The following is an 18,562-nucleotide window of genomic DNA, read 5'->3' on the forward strand; positions in this document are numbered from 1 at the left end:
CCAGTGGAAGAAAGAGTTTTGTGTGCCAGGCACTGCCGGGTGAAAGGGAATAAACTGGCATGGTCATACATTGGTTTCCCTGTGCCCAGTTGGTCAGGATGCAGAACAAGACCACACAGAGAGACCCCACTTACACAGTTTGAGAGGCTGGGGATAGAGGGGGTGGGCGTATGACCTGCAAACGACCTGGCGATCCCCTCCTCGGGGGGTGGGCAGGAGTTCGGTCAGATCCCGGTTTGGGCGGCAATCCAGTCCCGGTACTGAGTCACTCGCGTGTACACGCCTGGTCTTTTGGGCAAAGCACAAGACTGTCCCCAGCTCACTATTCCAATAAGATACCAGATGTCCCGACGATCAGGATACACCAATGGGCCGCCAGAGTCGCCCTAGGGAGAAACAGGAACCGTGTGTGAATTCAGAGCTGAGCTTAAGGTGCCGAATGTCACGTGCGTAACGGTGAAGGGTCCGGAAAGATAGTCGGGGACCTATTCTGAGCCTCCGCTGTTAGGGGTGTTAAGCTAAGTTGCTCAGACAACAAGGATCGACCAGAGGACGCCACCGCTGACTTAACCACAAGCCCAGACCCAAATGCCTAAATTTCATAGGGCTTGAGTTTAGCTTACTTTCATTTCTGAGCAAAAAAGTGAACTGTGGCACTTACTATATGCCAAGCCCAGTTCTAAGCGCTGGAGTAGATATAAGGTAATCAGGTTGGACACGGTCCCCGCCCCACGTAGCATCACCTGGATGCTGATTATTGTCTGGCCTAAATCTCGGTCCTGCAGCTCCCTCCCACAGACTTAATTCCCATTTTACAGATGCGGTAATTGAGGCCCAACAGAAATATGGCAGAGCTGGGATTAGAGTCCACAACCTCTGCTTCCCTTTGACCACGCTGATTCCACGCAGCCTCCTGTTGTAGTTTTTTGTAAATCAAGCCTCATGTTAGAAGCCATTAAAGAGGCCTTGTTACTTAAGGAACTAAGATTAGAATGGAGGGGCCATGAACAGGAGAGGCAGTGTGGCTCAGTGGAAAGAGCCCGGGCTTGGAAATCAGACGTCATGGGTTCGAATCCCGACTCTGCCACTTGTCAGCTGTGTGACTGTGGGCGAGTCACTTCACTTCTCTGTGCCTCAGTTCCCTCATCTGGAAAATGGGGATTAACTATGAGCCTTATGTGGGACAACCTGAGTACCCTGTATCTACCCCAGCGCTTAGAACAGTGCTCTGCACAAAGTAAGCGCTTCACAAATACCAACATTATTATTATTATTATGGTTTGATATTAAGAGCCCTTATGGCAGCTCCCAGGACCTCAAAGAATAAGTATTTCTTCAAAGTGCTCAGGTTTTGACCATTCAAGCTTACCTCAGTGGTATAAAGTTAGAGGATAAAGATCCCTCCCGCCATATTGTTCTTTTCAGAAAATAATTGGACTTCAGAAAGTCAGGAGATTGATATTGGGTTAAATTGGAAGCCGTCAATCAAAGATATCTATTCAATCAATCAGTGGTATGTTTCTCTCGCTTACTAGGTGCAGAACACTGCACTAAGCTCTAGGGAGAGTACAATTCAAGAGGACTAGAAGACATGGTCCACCGCTCACAGTGAGCTCACAGTCTAGAGGGGGACACAGACATTAATATTAGTGATTTCTAATATAAATCTATAGATACATAGATAGTAACAAGAGTGAGGAGCCAATCCCACCTGGAACGGATTTCCGACCCACCTTGCAAGCGTCTACTTTTCCCTCCATGAATCCGGCGCACAGCATCCCACTTGTGATTGCGCCATCGTACACGTCCTCTCGGTTACACACGTCGGTGCTTATCGTTTCCACCCTGGCTTGCCGAAGGGTATTCTGGGTTGGTCCTGGAAACCAAGATGGCATTAGCACCTACAGCTCAGCTCTTCTAAGCTCGGGTTGAAGAACGTTCAAGTTTTGACAGTTCAAGTTTGGCTTAGTTGGTGTAAAGTTAAAGGGTAAAGACCCCTCCCATCATTCTTTTCTTTCAGGACAATGATTTTCCTCAAGTTCTAATATTGGGTTCTAATCCAGGCTCCACCACTTGTCTGCTGTGTGACCTTGGGCAGGTCGCTTCACTTCTCTGGACTTCAGTTATCACCTCTGTAAATTAGGGATCGAGACTGTGAGCCCCACAAGGGACAGGGATCGTCTCTAATCCGATTTGCTTGTATCCATCCCAGCGCTTAGTAGAGTGCCTGGCACATAGTAAGTGCTTAACAAATTCCATGGTTATTATTATTGGTTATTAGGCGGTCTTCATGAGCAAAGCACGGGACTCCTACGGACGAAGACCCCGACACCGCAGCAGGCCAAGCCGGGTTACTCACCATCATCCACCACCGATCCGAAGCCGGTGACAAAGACGCTGGTTTTAGGTGGCAAGTTTGCGGACGCCTCCGGGAGGCAGACACGTTGGACCTCGTTGGAGAACTCCACCCGCCTGGAGAGCTGGATCAGCGCGATGTCGTTCTCGTGAGAGATGGAGTTGAAGCTTTCGTGAGTGATGATGGTACTGATCATGCGCTTCTCTGCCGGAGGACTTATCGTCGTCCCAAAGCTGACGATCCATTGGCTTGGGTTTTTGTTCCTGGAAGAAATTGGGGAGGTCTATGCAGCGTTGTTCCATGATCGATCGATCGATCGGTCACATTGAGTGCTTACTGTGTGCGGGGCACTGTGTACAAAGCGCTTGGGTTGTCAGCTGTGTGACTGTGGGCAAGTCACCTCACTTCTCTGGGCCTCAGTTACCTCATCTGTAAATTGGGGATGAAGACTGGGAGCCTCACGTGGGACAACCTGATTACGCTGTATCTCCCCCAGCGCTTAGAACAGTGCTCTGCACATAGTAAGCGCTTAATACCAACATTATTATTATTAGTAGTAGTAGTACAGTATAACGGGGTTGGTAGGCATATTTTCTGCCCACAGTGTTTGGAAAGCAGTGTGGCCTAGTGGATAAAGCACGGTTCTGGGAGTCGGAGCACCTAGGCTCCACCATTGACCTGCTGTGTGACCTTGGGCAAGTCAACTTCTCTGGACCTCAGTTTCCTCAACTGCAAAATGGGGATTCAATACCTGTTCTCCCGCCTACTTAAACTGTGAGCCTCATGTGGGACAGGGAATGTATCTGGTCTGATTAACCTGAATCTACCCTGGCACTTAGAACAATGCTTGACATTTTGCAAGCACTTAAAAAATACCATTAAAAATCACCTGGGGGAAAAAAAAGGGGGAGTAATCTCTATGAAATGACAGTGCACTTACTCTCCCAAGCATTTAGTACAGTGCTCTGCAAACAGAAAGCTCTCAACTGTGATCGACTGACTGAAGGAAAGTTCTGTGTATGTGTGTGTACATTTGTGTGCATGTATCTAGAGGTGTTTGTAAATGAGTGTGGGTGGGTGTGGAGGTGCTGTGTTACGTCCCCAAACGCCAAGGGAGAAAGATGGAAGGTACGCTTGGAATTGAATGCATTCTTTACCCTTTGCGGCAAATAATTTCTAGTGTGAAAAAGAAAGCATAGGTAAGAGAAAACTCACTACCACTGGGTGGTAATGACGGTGGTTTTTAGTCGGCTCCCAGATGCAAACATCTGACTGTTTGCAACGATCGTCCACCATCAGTCACCTCGCAAGGAGCTTGGGGATGTGACAGTTAAATCGGACAAGTTGAATTATTTTTTTATGGTATTTAATAATAATAATAATGTTGGTATTTGTTAAGCGCTTACTATGTGCCGAGCACTGTTCTAAGCGCTGGGGTAGACATAGGGGAATCAGGTTGTCCCACGTGGGGCTCACAGTCTTAATCCCCATTTTACAGATGAGGGAACTGAGGCACAGAGAAGTTAAGTGACTTGCCCACAGTCACACAGCCGACAAGTGGCAGAGCTGGGATTCGACTCATGAGCCCTGACTCCAAAGCCCGTGCTCTTTCCACTGAGCCACGCTGCTTCTCTAAGCACTTAAGTTTTAAGCACTTCTTATATGCCAGGTGCTATACTAAGCGCTGGGGTAGGTACGAGCTAATCAGGTTGGACACAGCCCCTGTCCCACATAGGGCTCACAGCCTTAATCCCCATTTTACAGATGAGGTAACAGAGACCCAGAGAAGAAGAATTATCATCGAGGTATTCGTTAAGCGCTTGCTACAGGCCAAGCGCCCTATACTAAGCACTGGGATGGATACAAGCAAATTGGGTTAGAGGCAGTGCCCACCCCAGATGGGGCTCACAGTCTCAATCCCCATTTCCAAATGAGTTAATTGAGGCCAGAGAAGCGAAACGACTTGCCCAAGGTCACCCAGCAGAGTGTAGGGCCCCTGACTCCCAGCCCCGGGCTCTTTCCACTAGGCCACACTGCTTCCCATTGAGTTAAAATTCCATGTGGCAGGGGAAATGTGCTCCCTGGCCCGTCGACTTGGTTCACTCAGAATTGTGGCCCCATGGAAGGTGGAGGTGGGAGGCAGGTGCGTGGGGGAGGAGCCTAGCTGAGGTATTCTGCGTAATGTCCCTCCTCCACCCCCTCCTGGGGCTCCACCGGCCCGGCCAGGAGTCTCCTCAGGTGAGCGAGTGGGAGGAAATCTGCAAGGTTGTGCTAAATAACGATCCCCGAGGTCAGACTGGAAAACAGGTTTGGCAAGACACGTAGCAACCGGTTTAGATGCCAAAGTGACCATGTGCGGCCTTATCTAAAACTCGAGACACCCGGACAGCTTGCAGATCTCCGGGTGACCCAGATAAATACCGGCGAGTGACCGCCACGTTTGTCCTAGTGACCCGAAACCTCAGAGTCCGTCGGGACCATCCCGCCGAGCCTCTATTGGCCGACATCTTGGAGACATCGGCCACCATGTCTTTCAGCTTCAGTTTTCCGTTCCTTCCTTCCGGAAATCCACGTACGCCCTGTGGCCTTTTGAGGAAACTTGACTTTTCACCCAGAGCCAAGTTGGCCGTCGTGAAATTGGGATTGCGGGGTGGAGGGGAGGGAGGGGAGAGAAGTGGGATCAGGGTCAAGGCAAACGTGGGGGCCCTTTGAGATCTGGAAGGGACACAAATCAATCTCCCTACACGTGGTTCACCGGCCGGACCATCGACCGGCACCCATGGTGATGCTCCCTCTCCGCCTCCTCTTCCTCCCTCAGTCCTCCCCCGGCCGTCCATCCATCCCCCCCGGCCCGGCGGCTCCAGGACTGACTGGAGGAAGCAGTGCGCCGCCGTGACGAGCCACGTGTTACTGATGAGGCTGGCTCCGCACTGGTGGCCCTTGTCTTGCAGCTGCAAGCTGGCCTGCCACGGCCACTCTCCGTCCAGGGCCGCCGTCGTCCCCTTGACGATCCTGTCCATGGTGGACGCGGCCGTCATCGGCAAGGAGGCCGCCGTCATCCGGATCCCACAGCCTGGCACGGGACACAGGAGGGCACAGAGAGACACAAAAACGGAGAGGAGAGAGAGACGGAGAGGAGAGAGGGACACGGAGAGGAGATTGACACAGAAAAAGCAGAGACAGAGAGACATAACGAGACGGACACAGAGAGACACAAAGAGTGCGAGTTATGGCAGATGTGGGGCTTTAGGCTGAACATTTAATAATAATGTTGGTATTTGTTAAGCGCTTACTATGTGCCAAGCACTGTTCTAAGCGCTGGGGTAGAAACAAGGTCATCAGGTTGTCCCACTTAGGGCTCACAGTCTCCATCCCCATTTGACAGATGAGGTCTCACTGAGGCACCGAGAAGTGACGTGACTTGCCCAAGGTCACACAGCTGACAAGCGGCAGAGCCAGGATTAGAACCCACAACCTCTGACTCTCAAGCCCGGGCTCTTTCCCCTGAGCTACGTTAATTTAATGTGTCTGTTACACTGTCATATTGGACTCTCCCAAACACTTAGTACTGCGTTCTATACACAGTAAACACTTAATAAATACAATTGACTGACAGACTGACTCTTTCATTCCAACCCGATTATCTTGCATTTATTCCAGCGCTTAGTATAGTGCTTGGCACGTAGTCAGTGCTTAACAAATATCACAATTATTGTCATTATTATTAATAACGATAATAATTAATCGATGGTACTTGTTGAGCTCTTACTGTGTGCAGAACACTGTACTAAGCACACGGGAGAGTACGATACAGTTGGATTGGTAGACGCTTTCCCTGCCCATAGAAACTTTCCTCATCTGTCAAATGGGGATTCACTTCCCTGTTCTCTGCACCCCTTAGACTACGAAACCTGCTGGCGGGGAGGGACTGCGTCTGATCAATCAGTCAATCTATCAATCAATCAATCATATTTATTGAGCCTAGAGTCCAGGAAGGGTACAGTAGAATTGAATTGGTTGACACGATCTCTGCTCTTGAGGAAATGATAGTTTAATGGGGGACCCTGACAATAGAATAAATGACAGGTAGAAGCAGCAGAGGTAAGGATATGTACCTAAGTGGTCTGGGCGAAGGGGAGGGGCGAATATCCACGAGCTAGACCCTAAGCTCCTTATGGGCAAGGAAAGTATCTATCTACTCTGTTGTACTGTACTCTTCCAAGCGTCTTTATTACAGTGCTCTGCACACATTAATTGCTCACCAATGATCGACTGATTGATTGAATGCAAAAACATAGGCAACACAGAAGGGAGGGAGGGTAGGATGGAGAAATGAGAGATTAATCAGGGAAGGCTTCCTGGAAGAGAAATGATTCATTTTAGTAGGGCGGGCTTCCATGAAGCAGCGTGGCTCAGTGGAAAGAGCCCGGGCTTGGGAATCTGAGCTCTTGGGTTCGATTCCTGGCTCGGCCACTTGTCAGCTGTGTGACTGTGAGGAAGTCACTTCACTTCTCTGTGCCTCAGTTACCTCATCTGTAAAATGGGGATTAACTGTGAGCCTCATGTGAGACAACCTGATGACCCTGTAACTACCCCAGCGCTTAGAACGCACTGTTCTGCACGTAGTAAGCGCTTAACAAATACCAACATTATTATTATTATTATTATGAAGGGAAGAGGGTTGGTCTGTCGGATATGAAGGGGGAGAGAGTTTGTCCTATCTACCCCAGTGCTTAGTACAGCGCTTGGCATGTAGTAAGCACTTAAACACCATAACCAATTAATATCATTAATTATTATTATTCTTAGTGTTGGTAACATGAAAAGACTCCAAACAGCACATGGCCAACACGGAGGCCCAGACATCTGTAATAGACATTAGCTCGGTCACATAAGCATAATGGTGCCAGGACTCACAAGAAGGAACTCTGTGGAAGCCCACAGAACCTAGACCTCATCACCAGGGGGTCTCCGGCCCCCTCCCTCGGCCAGAGCCGGCCGCGTTTCCCTCCCGGGACCCACACTGGGCTCAGGCACAGCTTCCGAGCCGTGGAAGTCGGGACACAGACCTTCCCACTGTCACAGCCCTCCTGGAAGCCCAGCCATTCCAACACGCCATTCCTGATTAGTTTGCCCTTACCCTTGGATTTCTACCTTTCATTCATCCCTCCCACTGCCCCATAGCACTTAAGCACATATCTGTAATTCATTTGTTAATTTTAATGTCCCTCTTCCCCCTCTAGACCGGAACCTTGTTGAGGGCGGGGAAGTTTCTATCAACTTTCTTATACTTGTAGTATAGTGCTTTACACAGAGTAAGCACTTAATACACTGATTGATTGATTGATGCCCAGCACCTCACCTTGTATACACCTTATCTCTTCACATATTCAGGACACAGGCATAAAGGTTTGTTAACTCGGGCGGTCAGTGATTTATTTTGATCACTTCATAAATATATTTAAATTTGTCTCCCATTAGAGCGTAAGCTCCTTGTGAAGCAGTGTGGCCTCGTGGGAAGAGCATGTGTCTGGGACTCTAATCCCCGCTCTACCGCTTGCCTCCTGGGTGACCTTGCACAAGTCACTTCACTTATCTGGGCCTCAGTTTCCTCATTTGCAAAATAGGGTTTCACTACCTGTTCTCCCTCTTGTTTAGGTTGTGGACCCCATGTCTCTCAGGGAACTGTGTCCCATCTGGTTTTCTCATATATATCCCTATGCCTAGTATAGCGTTTACCACTTAGTGAGCAGTTACTATAGAACAGCTTTAGTACTGTGAGCTGGGAATGTGTCATTTGCTTGTTTGGAACTTCCTATGTGCTTAGTACAGTGCACTGCAACCAGTGGGTGCTCAGTCAATGCTATCACTGCTCCTAAGAAAGAAAAACACACATTGCCCCGAGTTACGCTTCGGTGCCCTGCCCAGGTCTGACCAGAAATAGCCCAGCCCCAGCAAAAAGGCCCACGTTCCTGCTCCCTGAGTCACCCTGTTTGTGACCAGGACCTAGCACCACCCTTACCGTGCAGAACCTGAAATCAGACAAGTTGGAAGAAGGCCTTTTTGGGAAGACGCTTGCCTTCTAGAGATCTCAGTCACTAAAGCCCTTCCAGGGAGAAAGGAAAGCCCAGTCAATTTCTTGACTCCCTAGGAACTCCCAAGGAGAAAGGGGTGGTCCACAGTCTCGAGGGAAGCTGAGAGGTTGAGAAGGATTAGGATGGAATAGAGGCTGTTGGATTTGGCAAGGAGATCATTTGTGACTTTTGAGAGAGTGGTTTCTGGGAAGCGAAGGGGATGGAAGCCAGATTGGAGGGGGTCAAGGAGAGAATTGAAGAAGAGGAACTTGAGACAGTGGGTGTAGACAACTTGCTCAAGGGGTTTTGAGAGGTTTGGTAGGTGGGAGATGGGGCAATAACTGGAGGGAGCCATGGAGTCAAGGGAGGTCTTTTTTAGGATAGGGGAAACATAGGCATGTTTGAAAGCAGTGAGGAAGAAGCCGCTGAAGAGCAAACAGTTAAAGATGGTGATCGGGGAGGGAAGAAGGAAGAGGGCAAGTGCTTTGATAAAGTGCAAAGGGATGGGGTCTGATCCTCACTGATGAAAGCCAAGGCTGGAATGCTTTAAGATGTCTGATGGCTCAAAGCTCCGTGTCGAGACTGTGGACCACCCCTTTCTCCTGGAAGCATTGTCCAACCTCGGATTCACTGACACTGTCCTCTCCTGGTTCTCCTCTTTCTCAGTATCCTTCATGGGCCCCTCCTCTGCCTTCTCTCTTTTAACTGTGGGAGTCCGTCAGGGTTCAGTTCTGGATCTACTTCTGTTTTCCACCTACACCCATGCCCTTGGAGAACTTATTTGCTCCCGTGGCTTTAACCACCACCTCTTCGTGGATGATTCCCAAATTCATTCATTCAATCGCATGTATTGCGCACTTGTTGGGAGCAGACATCTCCAGTCCAGATCTCTCCCTCTCTCTGCAGTCTCGCATTTTCTACTGCCTTGAAGACATCTTCACTTCATGAAACGACCCACTGACACCTCAGACTTTACATGACCAAAACAGAGCTCCTTATCTTCCCACCCAAACTCTGTTCTTCCCCTGATTTTCCCATCACCGTAGACAGCAACACCATCCTTCCCACCTCACAGGTCTCAGTGTTATTCTTGACTCATCTCTCTCATTCAACCCACATATTCAATCTATCACCAAATCCTGGTGGTTCCACCTTCAACAACATCACTAAAATGCACCCTTTCCTCTCCATTTAAACCACCACGTTAATCCAAGCACTTATCCTACCCCGCCTTTATTACTCGCTCATTTCTGATCTCCCTGCCTCCCGTCTCTCCCACTTCAGTCCATAATCCACGCTACTGCCTGGATCAGTTTTCTGCAAAAACGTTCAGTCCGTGTTTCCCCACTCAAGAACCTCCAGGGGTTGCCTATTCACCTCTGCATTCAACAGAAATTCTTTACCATCGCTTTCAACCACTCAATCATCTTGCCCCTTCCTCATTACTACAACCCAGACCGCACACATCGCTCCGCTAATGTCAACCTTCTCACTGTATTTCGATCTCATCTATCTCGCTGCCAACATCTCACCCTTGTCCTGCCACTGGCCTGGAACTCCCTCCCTCTTCATATCCAAAAGACAAGTACTCTTCCCCTCTTCAAAGCCTTATTGAAGGCACATCTCCTCCAAGAGGCCTTCCCTGACTAAGCCCTCTTTTCCCATTCCCTTCTGCTTCACCCTGATTTGCTCCCTTTATTCACTCCTCCCTCAGCACCACAGCACTTGTGTACATATCTATAATTTATTTATATTAATGTCTGTCTGCCCCTCTAGACTGTGAGCTCGTCGTGGGCAGGAAATGTCTCTACCAGCCCTGTTATTGTACTCTCCCAAGTGCTTAGTACAGTGCTCTGCACACACAGTAAGGGCTCAGTATATAAGAATGACTGACTGATGGATGAGAAACTCGAGGAGAAAAGGAAACAAATCACAAACAGGAGATCTGCTCAGCCCATGACCATTTCCACCAACATGGTAGAGGTTGTAGATTGCAAAATGCTGTTCTAGGCAGATGGGTGGAGAGACAGGATCCATGCCCTCAAGGAGTTTACAATCAATCAATCCATCAGTGGTATTTATTGAATATTTCCTGTATGCACAGGACTGAGCAAAGTGCTTGGGAGACTGTACTACAGTGGGTAGACACAATCCTTGCCTTAACCGGGAAGAAAAGCCAACACCAAAGCAGAAGCATGAATTTTTAAGTTCAAGAATCAGGGTCACAAAACTTGAGGGCAAACAACAAGAGTCATGACAAAAACCTTGTGGAGGAGAAATACATTAGTGAGGTGCATACGTAGAAAAATTGTGGCCCAGGGGAAAGAGCACAAGACTGGGAATCAAGGGACCTGGGTTCTAATCCCAGAACTGCCACTGTGTGACCTTGGGCAAGTTAATTTCTCTGTGACTCAGTTCCTCTTGGATAAAATGGGGGATTTAATACCTGTTCTCTCTCCCCTTTAGATCATGAGCCCCAAATCTGACGTGATTATCAGGTGCTTGATGTATGATAAATGCCACAATTATGACAATTATTAGTGCTGGGTGGGTCTGAAATCTGGGCTCAATCCGTGCTATCCTTGGGGCGAACTTTGGTTTGGGGAGGGAAAGAGGAGGAGGAAAGGAGTGGCTAACAAAAAATGGTTCAGAGTTAGGAAAGAGTGAAATCAGAGGTGGTCAGGTAAGGGTGGCTAGCTCTCAGATCTGAGAACCAGGGACTTTGGCTACATCCTGACTTTCCCACCCCACCTCGATCCTCTAGTGGCAGAGTTTAGGCCCTTGGGGTATGAGAGTCAAATGACTACCCCTTCCAAACACTTCCCTGGATAAATGGAGGAAGATGATGAAATAGAGGACAGGGTGGCCTAATGGAAAGAGCACCAGCTTGGGGGTCAGGAAACCCAAGGTCTAGTCCCAGCTCTGACACTGGACCAGCGTGTGAGGCCTTAGGCAAGTCACTGAACCAAATTTCCTCACCTGAAAATTGGGGATCCAATGGATTGTGAGATCTGAATGGGACAGGGATTGTGCCCAATTGAATAACCTTATATCTGAGTTGCCGATCAGCACACAGTAAGTGCTCAGTAGATGCCATCACAGACAAACCCACAGGGAGGAGGTTGTCTGTCCGCCCTGGGTAGGCAGGAGGTGGAAGAATGGAAATAGGAAGGGACCATTTGGGGGCAAGTCTTGAAGTCCAGGCCCAGGCCTGTGATTCGTTACGAGGGACTCCAAAAGAATTCAGCCTAGATTTTGAGAAGCAGAGTGACATGATCATCCTCCAGTGAGAACAATGTTAAAAAATCGAGGACTGGGGAAGGTTTCCTCATTCATTTTCTTCTGGGCAATATGGCTCCTGACTTTTGTGATCCTTAGGTTATAAGAAGATATACAGTGACAACAATAATAATAATAGTAATAATAGTGTTTGTTAAACACTTGTTCTGTGCCAAGCACTGGGTTAGATATAATGCAATCAGATCAGACCCTGTCCTCTTCCAACCTGGGGCCCACAGTTAAAGGAGGAGGGAGAAGGGATATTTATCCCCACTTTACAGCTAAGAAAAGTGAGACACAGAGAAGCAAAGTGAACCGCTCAAGGTCACACATCAGGCAAAGTGGCAGAGCCGGGATTAAAGCCCACATCTCCTGATTCCTAGGCTTGTGCCCTTTCCTAGGCCTGTGCCCTTACATTAGGGCCTTACTGCTTCTCTATATTCAAAGTACTGTGCAAAAGGAAGACAAAATAACAACAACCTCTAAGAAACTCTTTATCTTGAAGCTGAGGCGATAAGGAATTAAACATCATTCAGAACTTACGGCCGTCGAGAAGGTTCCTCATCTTTCTGGAATCGATCGCTAAAATGAACAGAAAAGATAAAACAAACTCAGAACGAGGTCCCACCGCGATCCAACCTTGTCCAGATGAAATGGACCAGTCGGGAGCTCGAGGCGGTGAAACGCTCGCCTGAGCGCAGTGGACTGGCCGGTCTGGGCGCAACGCATGGAAGCCCAGCAACGAGACCAGAGAGGGAGGTCTTGTCGAGGGTAAAGTGACACAATGATGTTCCCCCAAATCCCTCACCCAAATTCTGACTCGTTGGGCCAAACTGCACCCCTGCTCTCTCTCTCGATGAAACGGGGAGGGCAATTCTGGAAATACAAGGTACTCCAAAATCAGGGAGAACTCAGGAACTGACCGCAAAGACATTGGAGAGGAGATGCAGAGGGGAGATGCAATGTCCCCCCCGGGCTTCAGCAGATCCACAGAGGGTCACGAAGAAGGTAGTGTAAAAATGGGCGCTTGCCTGTTATTTTAACTGAAGGCCGACTGATAGCCAAGGGAAACTTTTGCGTCTTCAGTTTCTGGTGCAAAATACTTTCGATCATTTTCCTGATGTTTCCACCAGAGTTGCCCGACGGGAAGCGGAATAGCAGAACCATAAGGACCTTCACATCTCCTTCGTCTGGACTGCAAATCATGAGAGGAAATCAACAGAGAAATAACCTACGGCATATCAACCAATCACTCCACCAATAGTATTTGTTGCCCCCTTTCTCTTGGCTGAACGGTATGGTAAGTGCTCAGTACAACTGGGAGAGTGCAATACAATAGAGTTAGTAGACACAACCCCTGCTCTCAAGGAGCTTACAGTCTAGTGGGGGACACAGACATTAAAACAGATTGCAGGTAGGGAGAAGCATCAGAGTTTAACGACGTGTATATAAGTTTATTGGTGGGTACCAAAATGTGGGGGTCATTTAGAAGTCCTGAGAGAGGAATAGGGAAGCGAGATGAAAAATTAGTCAGGGAAGGCTACTGGCGATTTGATTTTAGCAGGACTTTAAAGACGGGGAGGGCAGTGATCATCTGGATGCGAAGGGGGAGGAAGTTCCAGGCTAGAGGAGGGTGTGAGAAGGAGGACAACGGGGAGGGAGATAGAGAAGCAGCACAGTCTAGTAGATAGAGCATGGGCCTGGGAGTCAGAAGGACCTGGACTCTAATCCCCACTCCATCATTTGTTTGCTGGGTGACCTCGGGCAAGTCACTTCACTTCTCTGGGCCTCAGTTCCCTCATCTGTAAAATGGAGATTAAGATTGTGAGCCCCACGTGGGACAGGGACTGTATCCAACTTGAAGTGCTTGTGTCCACTCCAGAGCTTAGTTCAGTGTCTGGTATGTAATAAGTCCTTAAATGCAACAATTATTATTATGATGATGAGAATGAAGCGCTGCGGGGAGATTTAACTACTTGTTCATTGGTTCTAAGTACCGCGTTCTTCGGCTTACATTACCCCAGCCATGGACAGATCAGTGACACACGTAAAATTGGGCTGTCGGCTGAATAAAGCAAGACAGGGCATGAAAAATCGTCTTGTAGGTAGACTTGTGTGGCTTAACTCAGAAAACCCTGTTCTCTTCCCCCTACCATCACAGGCTACACCAGCTAACACAAGCACTCTCTACAGCTGCCCAGAAAATTCAGCAAAGGTTCCCCTGGCTTTCTTGTTCTCGTGAAACGAACATCCCAGCTGGAAGGGGTCTTTTCTCAAAAAAAATAGAATCTGGATCCAGAAATCCAGGTCAGAGGAGGATGTAAAATACGAGTTCAAATGGTGTGTTTTCCTTGCACATCTAACTCTAGCGTGGTGGCAGAGTGCCGTTTTCCGATAGCGGGGGTCCAAATTCAGCACGATGTGGTATTGGAAGAGATGGTTGTGAACGTGAAGCCGGACCCCTGGTGATAACGATAATAATAACAATAATAATGATAATGGCATTTGTAAGGCTGTTACTGTGTGCCAGGCATTGTACTAAGCACTGGGGTGGATACAAGCAAATCGAGTTGGATACAGCTCCTGTCCCATGAGGGGCTCACAGTCAGTCTCAATCCCCCTTTTACAGAAGAGGTAACTCAAGCCCAGAGAAGTGAAGCCACTTGCTCAAGGTCACGCAGCCGACAAGTGGAGGAGCCGAGATTAGAACCCATGATCATCTGATTCCCGGGCCCCACTATCGTCAGCGAGATAGTGTTTCGGCAAAGGCAGGTCGCTTCACTTACCCCAGTTTGATCACATGTGATTTAATGTACTTTCTTCCTATAGAAGATTGTCGAAATAACTTGGACATCTGAAACAAGAAGATGACACAGAAGCATTGGGTGTGGAGTTTACATGGTCATGATACATATGCATAAGTCATTTCTATTCATGCCTGTCTCCCACCTCTAGGCTGTAAGCTCAGTGTGGACGGGGAAGCTGTCTACCGGCTCTGTTACACTGTACCCTCCCAGGCACTTAATATAATACTCTACACACAGTAAATACTCAATAAATAGCACTGACTGATAGACTGTTAAAAAGTAGGCTGTCCCTGCTTAGCGGAAGGATCCAGAATTTTATATATGCCCTAGGGAATTTTAGGAAAATAGTCCAAAATCCTGGAATTAGATTATCCTGATTAATACTAGGCAGGCCATTCTGCACTGACCTCTCAGCTGCTCACTTTACATGCTTGGGTATGTCCAGAATATGCTCGGTTTGGGTCCCACAGCAGTCTGGGATTTGTAGTTCTGGGGGCTTTCGACATCATCTGATCCTGTCCCCAGTCTCTTTCTCCACTCTTACTGTCCCTAAGAGGTACAGAGACCTTATCGTTTTTAATGTCGGACTTCCCCTGTAGACTACAAGCTCCTTGTGGTCAGGGATCGATTCTACCCTATACTCTGTTGTATTGTACTTTCCCAAGCGCTTAGTACCGGGCTGTGCGTGTAGTAAGCAATCAATAAATACTGTTGTTTGACTGGGGGAAATCATTGATTGGAAGGGGTGGTGTCCAAGCACCCCAGTATTCAACCAAAATCTTATGGACAGGCCAAGTCAGAAGAAACCCATCCAAGGCACTGTTTCCAAAGACCCATTCCTGAATTTGACTGTGCAGACAAATAAAAGGAACCGGGATCCAATGCCTGGGACAGCTGACCCATTCTATCACACATCCTTCACTTAACAAGAACAATCTCCTGGAGTTGGTCACCTCTGTGGGACTTAACTTCCTTCAATTAATACTCTGCTCAGGATTGAATATGTACCTTCTCTAAACATGAATTCTAAACCAGGCTTTTTTATGGCATTTGTTAAGCACTTACTCTGTACCAGGTACTCTGCTAAGCACTGGGGTAGGTACTAGATCAACAGGTTGGACAGGGTCCATGTCCCACATGGGGCCACAGTCTTAATCCCCATTTTACAGATGAGGTAACTGGGGCATAGAGAAGTGAAGTGATATGCCCAAGGTCACCCGGTAGCCAAGTGGCGGAGCCAGGATTAGAAGCCAGGTCCTCTGACTCCCGGGCCAGTGCATCACCCACTAGACCCACCTGCTTCCTTGGCCTGGGGGAAAGGGGCAAGAGTCATTGTTATCGCTCATTTTCCCCACACTCTGGATTTGGGGTAGTTAGGGAAAGACCAGAGCTCGGTTGGTGGGTCGCCCAGGCTCAGCCTAGGGAGAAAGGGAGGGCAGGTGGTCAAAGAGCAGAGTGACTCTCTCTGTAGTAGGTCTGCTCGTCGACTCAGCCGCTTCCTGCCCCTGGATGGAACTCTGCTTGGAGACCGAACACTGCTTGGAGACCCTCCTGAACATTGTCCCCGGCCCCAATTTAGGGAGGGGGAGGAGAAGCGAAAGGGCAACTTAAAGCTCCTCAGGATGGAGGGGGTTACCCTGAGTCTGGAGATGGGGGCAGAGGGCCTCCTCCCTCTCACAGGGAGGAGAAGGCCCAGAAAGTCCAGCCCTAGTGACCGACCTGTGCTGCTGTACCCGAGACCAGCTTTGGGTGAGAAGCAGTGTCGCCTAATAGATAGAACTCGGCCCTGGGAGTCAGAAGGATATGGATTCTAATCCTGGATCTGCCACTTGTCTCCTGTGTGATCGTGGGTAAGTCGCTTCCCTTCTCAGGGCCTTAGTTACCCTGTCTGTAAAAAGGGGACTAAGATTGGGAGCCCCAAGAGGGAGAGGACTACCTTCAACCTGATGACCTATCTACCCAGTGCTTAGTAGAGTGCCTGGCACATAGTAAGGAGTGCCTGGCACATAGTAAGTGCTTAATACCAGAAAAAAAAGGGAGGGGAAGAACGTACACCCATCCTCCATTTTGGATGTCCCCATCATCAGGAAGAAGAAGCCAAGTGGAGGGGGTGTCCTGAGGGGAAGGGGAGGTGGAAATAGAGTCCAGTGGAGGTGGAGGGGTGTGGGCTGTGGAAATCTGCTCTGAAGAGCTGTTCTCCAGAAGAACTGTGCTTCCACTCAGAGGCCCAGCCCAGGCTTTCTCCCCAACCCCAGCTCCTAACCTGAAAGCTTCCACTTCAGTCATTTCTCCCTTCCTCCTCCAACTGAAATCCCTGTTCTTCCTCGTTGGCCAGACGCAGTCACTGCCTCACTGAAAACGAACGCTCTCCCGAGGGAGAAAATAGCCACTCAAGGCAGAAAGACACTAGATGACTCTCAAGAGCTGCCTTGGTTTTCTGGGAAACACTGTTCCGTTTCTGTCATCACTTCATTAGTCAGGTACTAATCCTCCAGAGAACAATTACATGCCACATTTTCCCATTAGGAGCTTGGGAGAAATTCCCACCCCCGCCCCCCGTTATTCAATCTGTCACCAGAACCTGTCGGTCCGACCTTCACAACTTCACTAAAATCCGCCCTCTCCTCTCCATCCAAACTGCTATTACGTTAATCCAAGCGCTTATCCTATCCTGCCTTGATTACTGTATTAGCCTCCCGTTTCCCTCCACTCCAGTCTTTACTTCACTCCACTGCACGGATCATTCTTTTCTATAAAAACGTTCGGTCCACATTCCCCCACTCCTCAAGAACATCCAGGGGTTGCCCATCCACCTCCACATCAAACAGAAACTCCTTACCATAGGGTCTTTAAAGCACTCACTCACCTTCCCCCCGCATCTTCCCTACTTCATTTCATACTACAACCCAGCCTGCACACTTCGCTCTTCTGAAAGCCAACCTACTCACCTACTTAATCTCATCTCTCTTGCCACCGACGGCTCACCCACGTTCTGTCTCTGGCCTGGAATGCCCTTCCTCTTCATATCTGACAGACACACTTACCCACATTCAAAACCTTATTAAAAGCACATCTCCTCCAAGAGGCCTACTCTATCAGCCCCACCTGCTGACCTCCCTGCCTCGGCTCTCTCCGCTCCAGTCATACTTCTCTCTGCCTCGCGGATCATTGTTCTACAGAAACATTCAGTCCGTGTTACCCCACTCCTCAAGTACCTCCAAGGGTTGCCCATCCACTTCCTCACCAAAGAGAAACTCCTCGCCATAAGGTTTTTAAAGCACTCGACCACTTTACCCCCTCTCACCTTACCTATCTGATTTCATACTACAACCCAGTCTGCACACTTCGCTCCCCTAATACCCACCTACTCACCTACTCAATCTCATCTATCTCGCCACCGATCTCTGGCCCACATCCTGTCTCTGGCTTGGAATGCCCTTCGTCTTCATATCTGACAGACACGCTTACCCACATTCAAATCCTTATTCAAAGCACATCTCCTCCAAGAGACCTTCCCTGACTAAGCCCTCACATACTCTTCTCCCACTCCCTTCTGTGTCACGCTCGCCCTTGAACTTGCTCTCTTCATTCATCGCCTCCTCCATCAGCCCCTCAGGATTTATGGATCTAAATCCTTACTCTAGACTGTGAGCTCCCTGTGGGCAGGGAATGTCACTGTTTATTGTTGTATTTTACTTTCCCAAGTGCTTAGTACAGTGCTCTGTACACAGTAAGTGCTCAATAAATACGACTGAATGAATCCATATCTGTAATTTTATTAATCTAATCTCCCTCGCTAGTCTTGTAAGCTCATTGTGGGCAAGAAATGTGTCTATCAACTCTTCACAGTGTACTCTCCTGAACGCTTATGCACATTTTAAGCATTCAATAAATACAATTGATTGAGTGCTTGATTGAAGAAAACTGATGCAGACGGCAGCAAAAGGTGAGGGTTTGGAAAGAAAAACCACTTAGCAAATGATAAAGTATTCAAACTAGAGTGTGATAGAATCAGCTCAACTATTCATGCCAATGAAAGGAAGGTG

The 18,562-nt window shown here is 48.5% G+C and overlaps 1 protein-coding gene across 1 annotated transcript in view; it reads right to left on the reverse strand.

Moving 5' to 3' along the window:
- Positions 1–224: 224 nt before the first annotated feature.
- LOC100086873 (transmembrane protease serine 11F) overlaps positions 225–18,562 on the reverse strand; it is a 31,314-nt gene continuing 12,976 nt past the window's right edge. Inside the window, exons 4-10 of the mRNA XM_039913277.1 lie at positions 14,496–14,563; positions 12,741–12,904; positions 12,253–12,291; positions 5,228–5,429; positions 2,360–2,619; positions 1,734–1,876; positions 225–386 (exon numbers count right to left, since the gene is read on the reverse strand). Of these exons, the coding sequence (XP_039769211.1) occupies positions 225–386; positions 1,734–1,876; positions 2,360–2,619; positions 5,228–5,429; positions 12,253–12,291; positions 12,741–12,904; positions 14,496–14,563 (1,038 nt within the window). The remainder of the gene's footprint in view (positions 387–1,733; positions 1,877–2,359; positions 2,620–5,227; positions 5,430–12,252; positions 12,292–12,740; positions 12,905–14,495; positions 14,564–18,562) is intronic.

The sequence above is a fragment of the Ornithorhynchus anatinus genome, chromosome 10 (assembly GCF_004115215.2).
Source record: "Ornithorhynchus anatinus isolate Pmale09 chromosome 10, mOrnAna1.pri.v4, whole genome shotgun sequence".
Lineage (NCBI taxonomy): Eukaryota > Metazoa > Chordata > Mammalia > Monotremata > Ornithorhynchidae > Ornithorhynchus > Ornithorhynchus anatinus.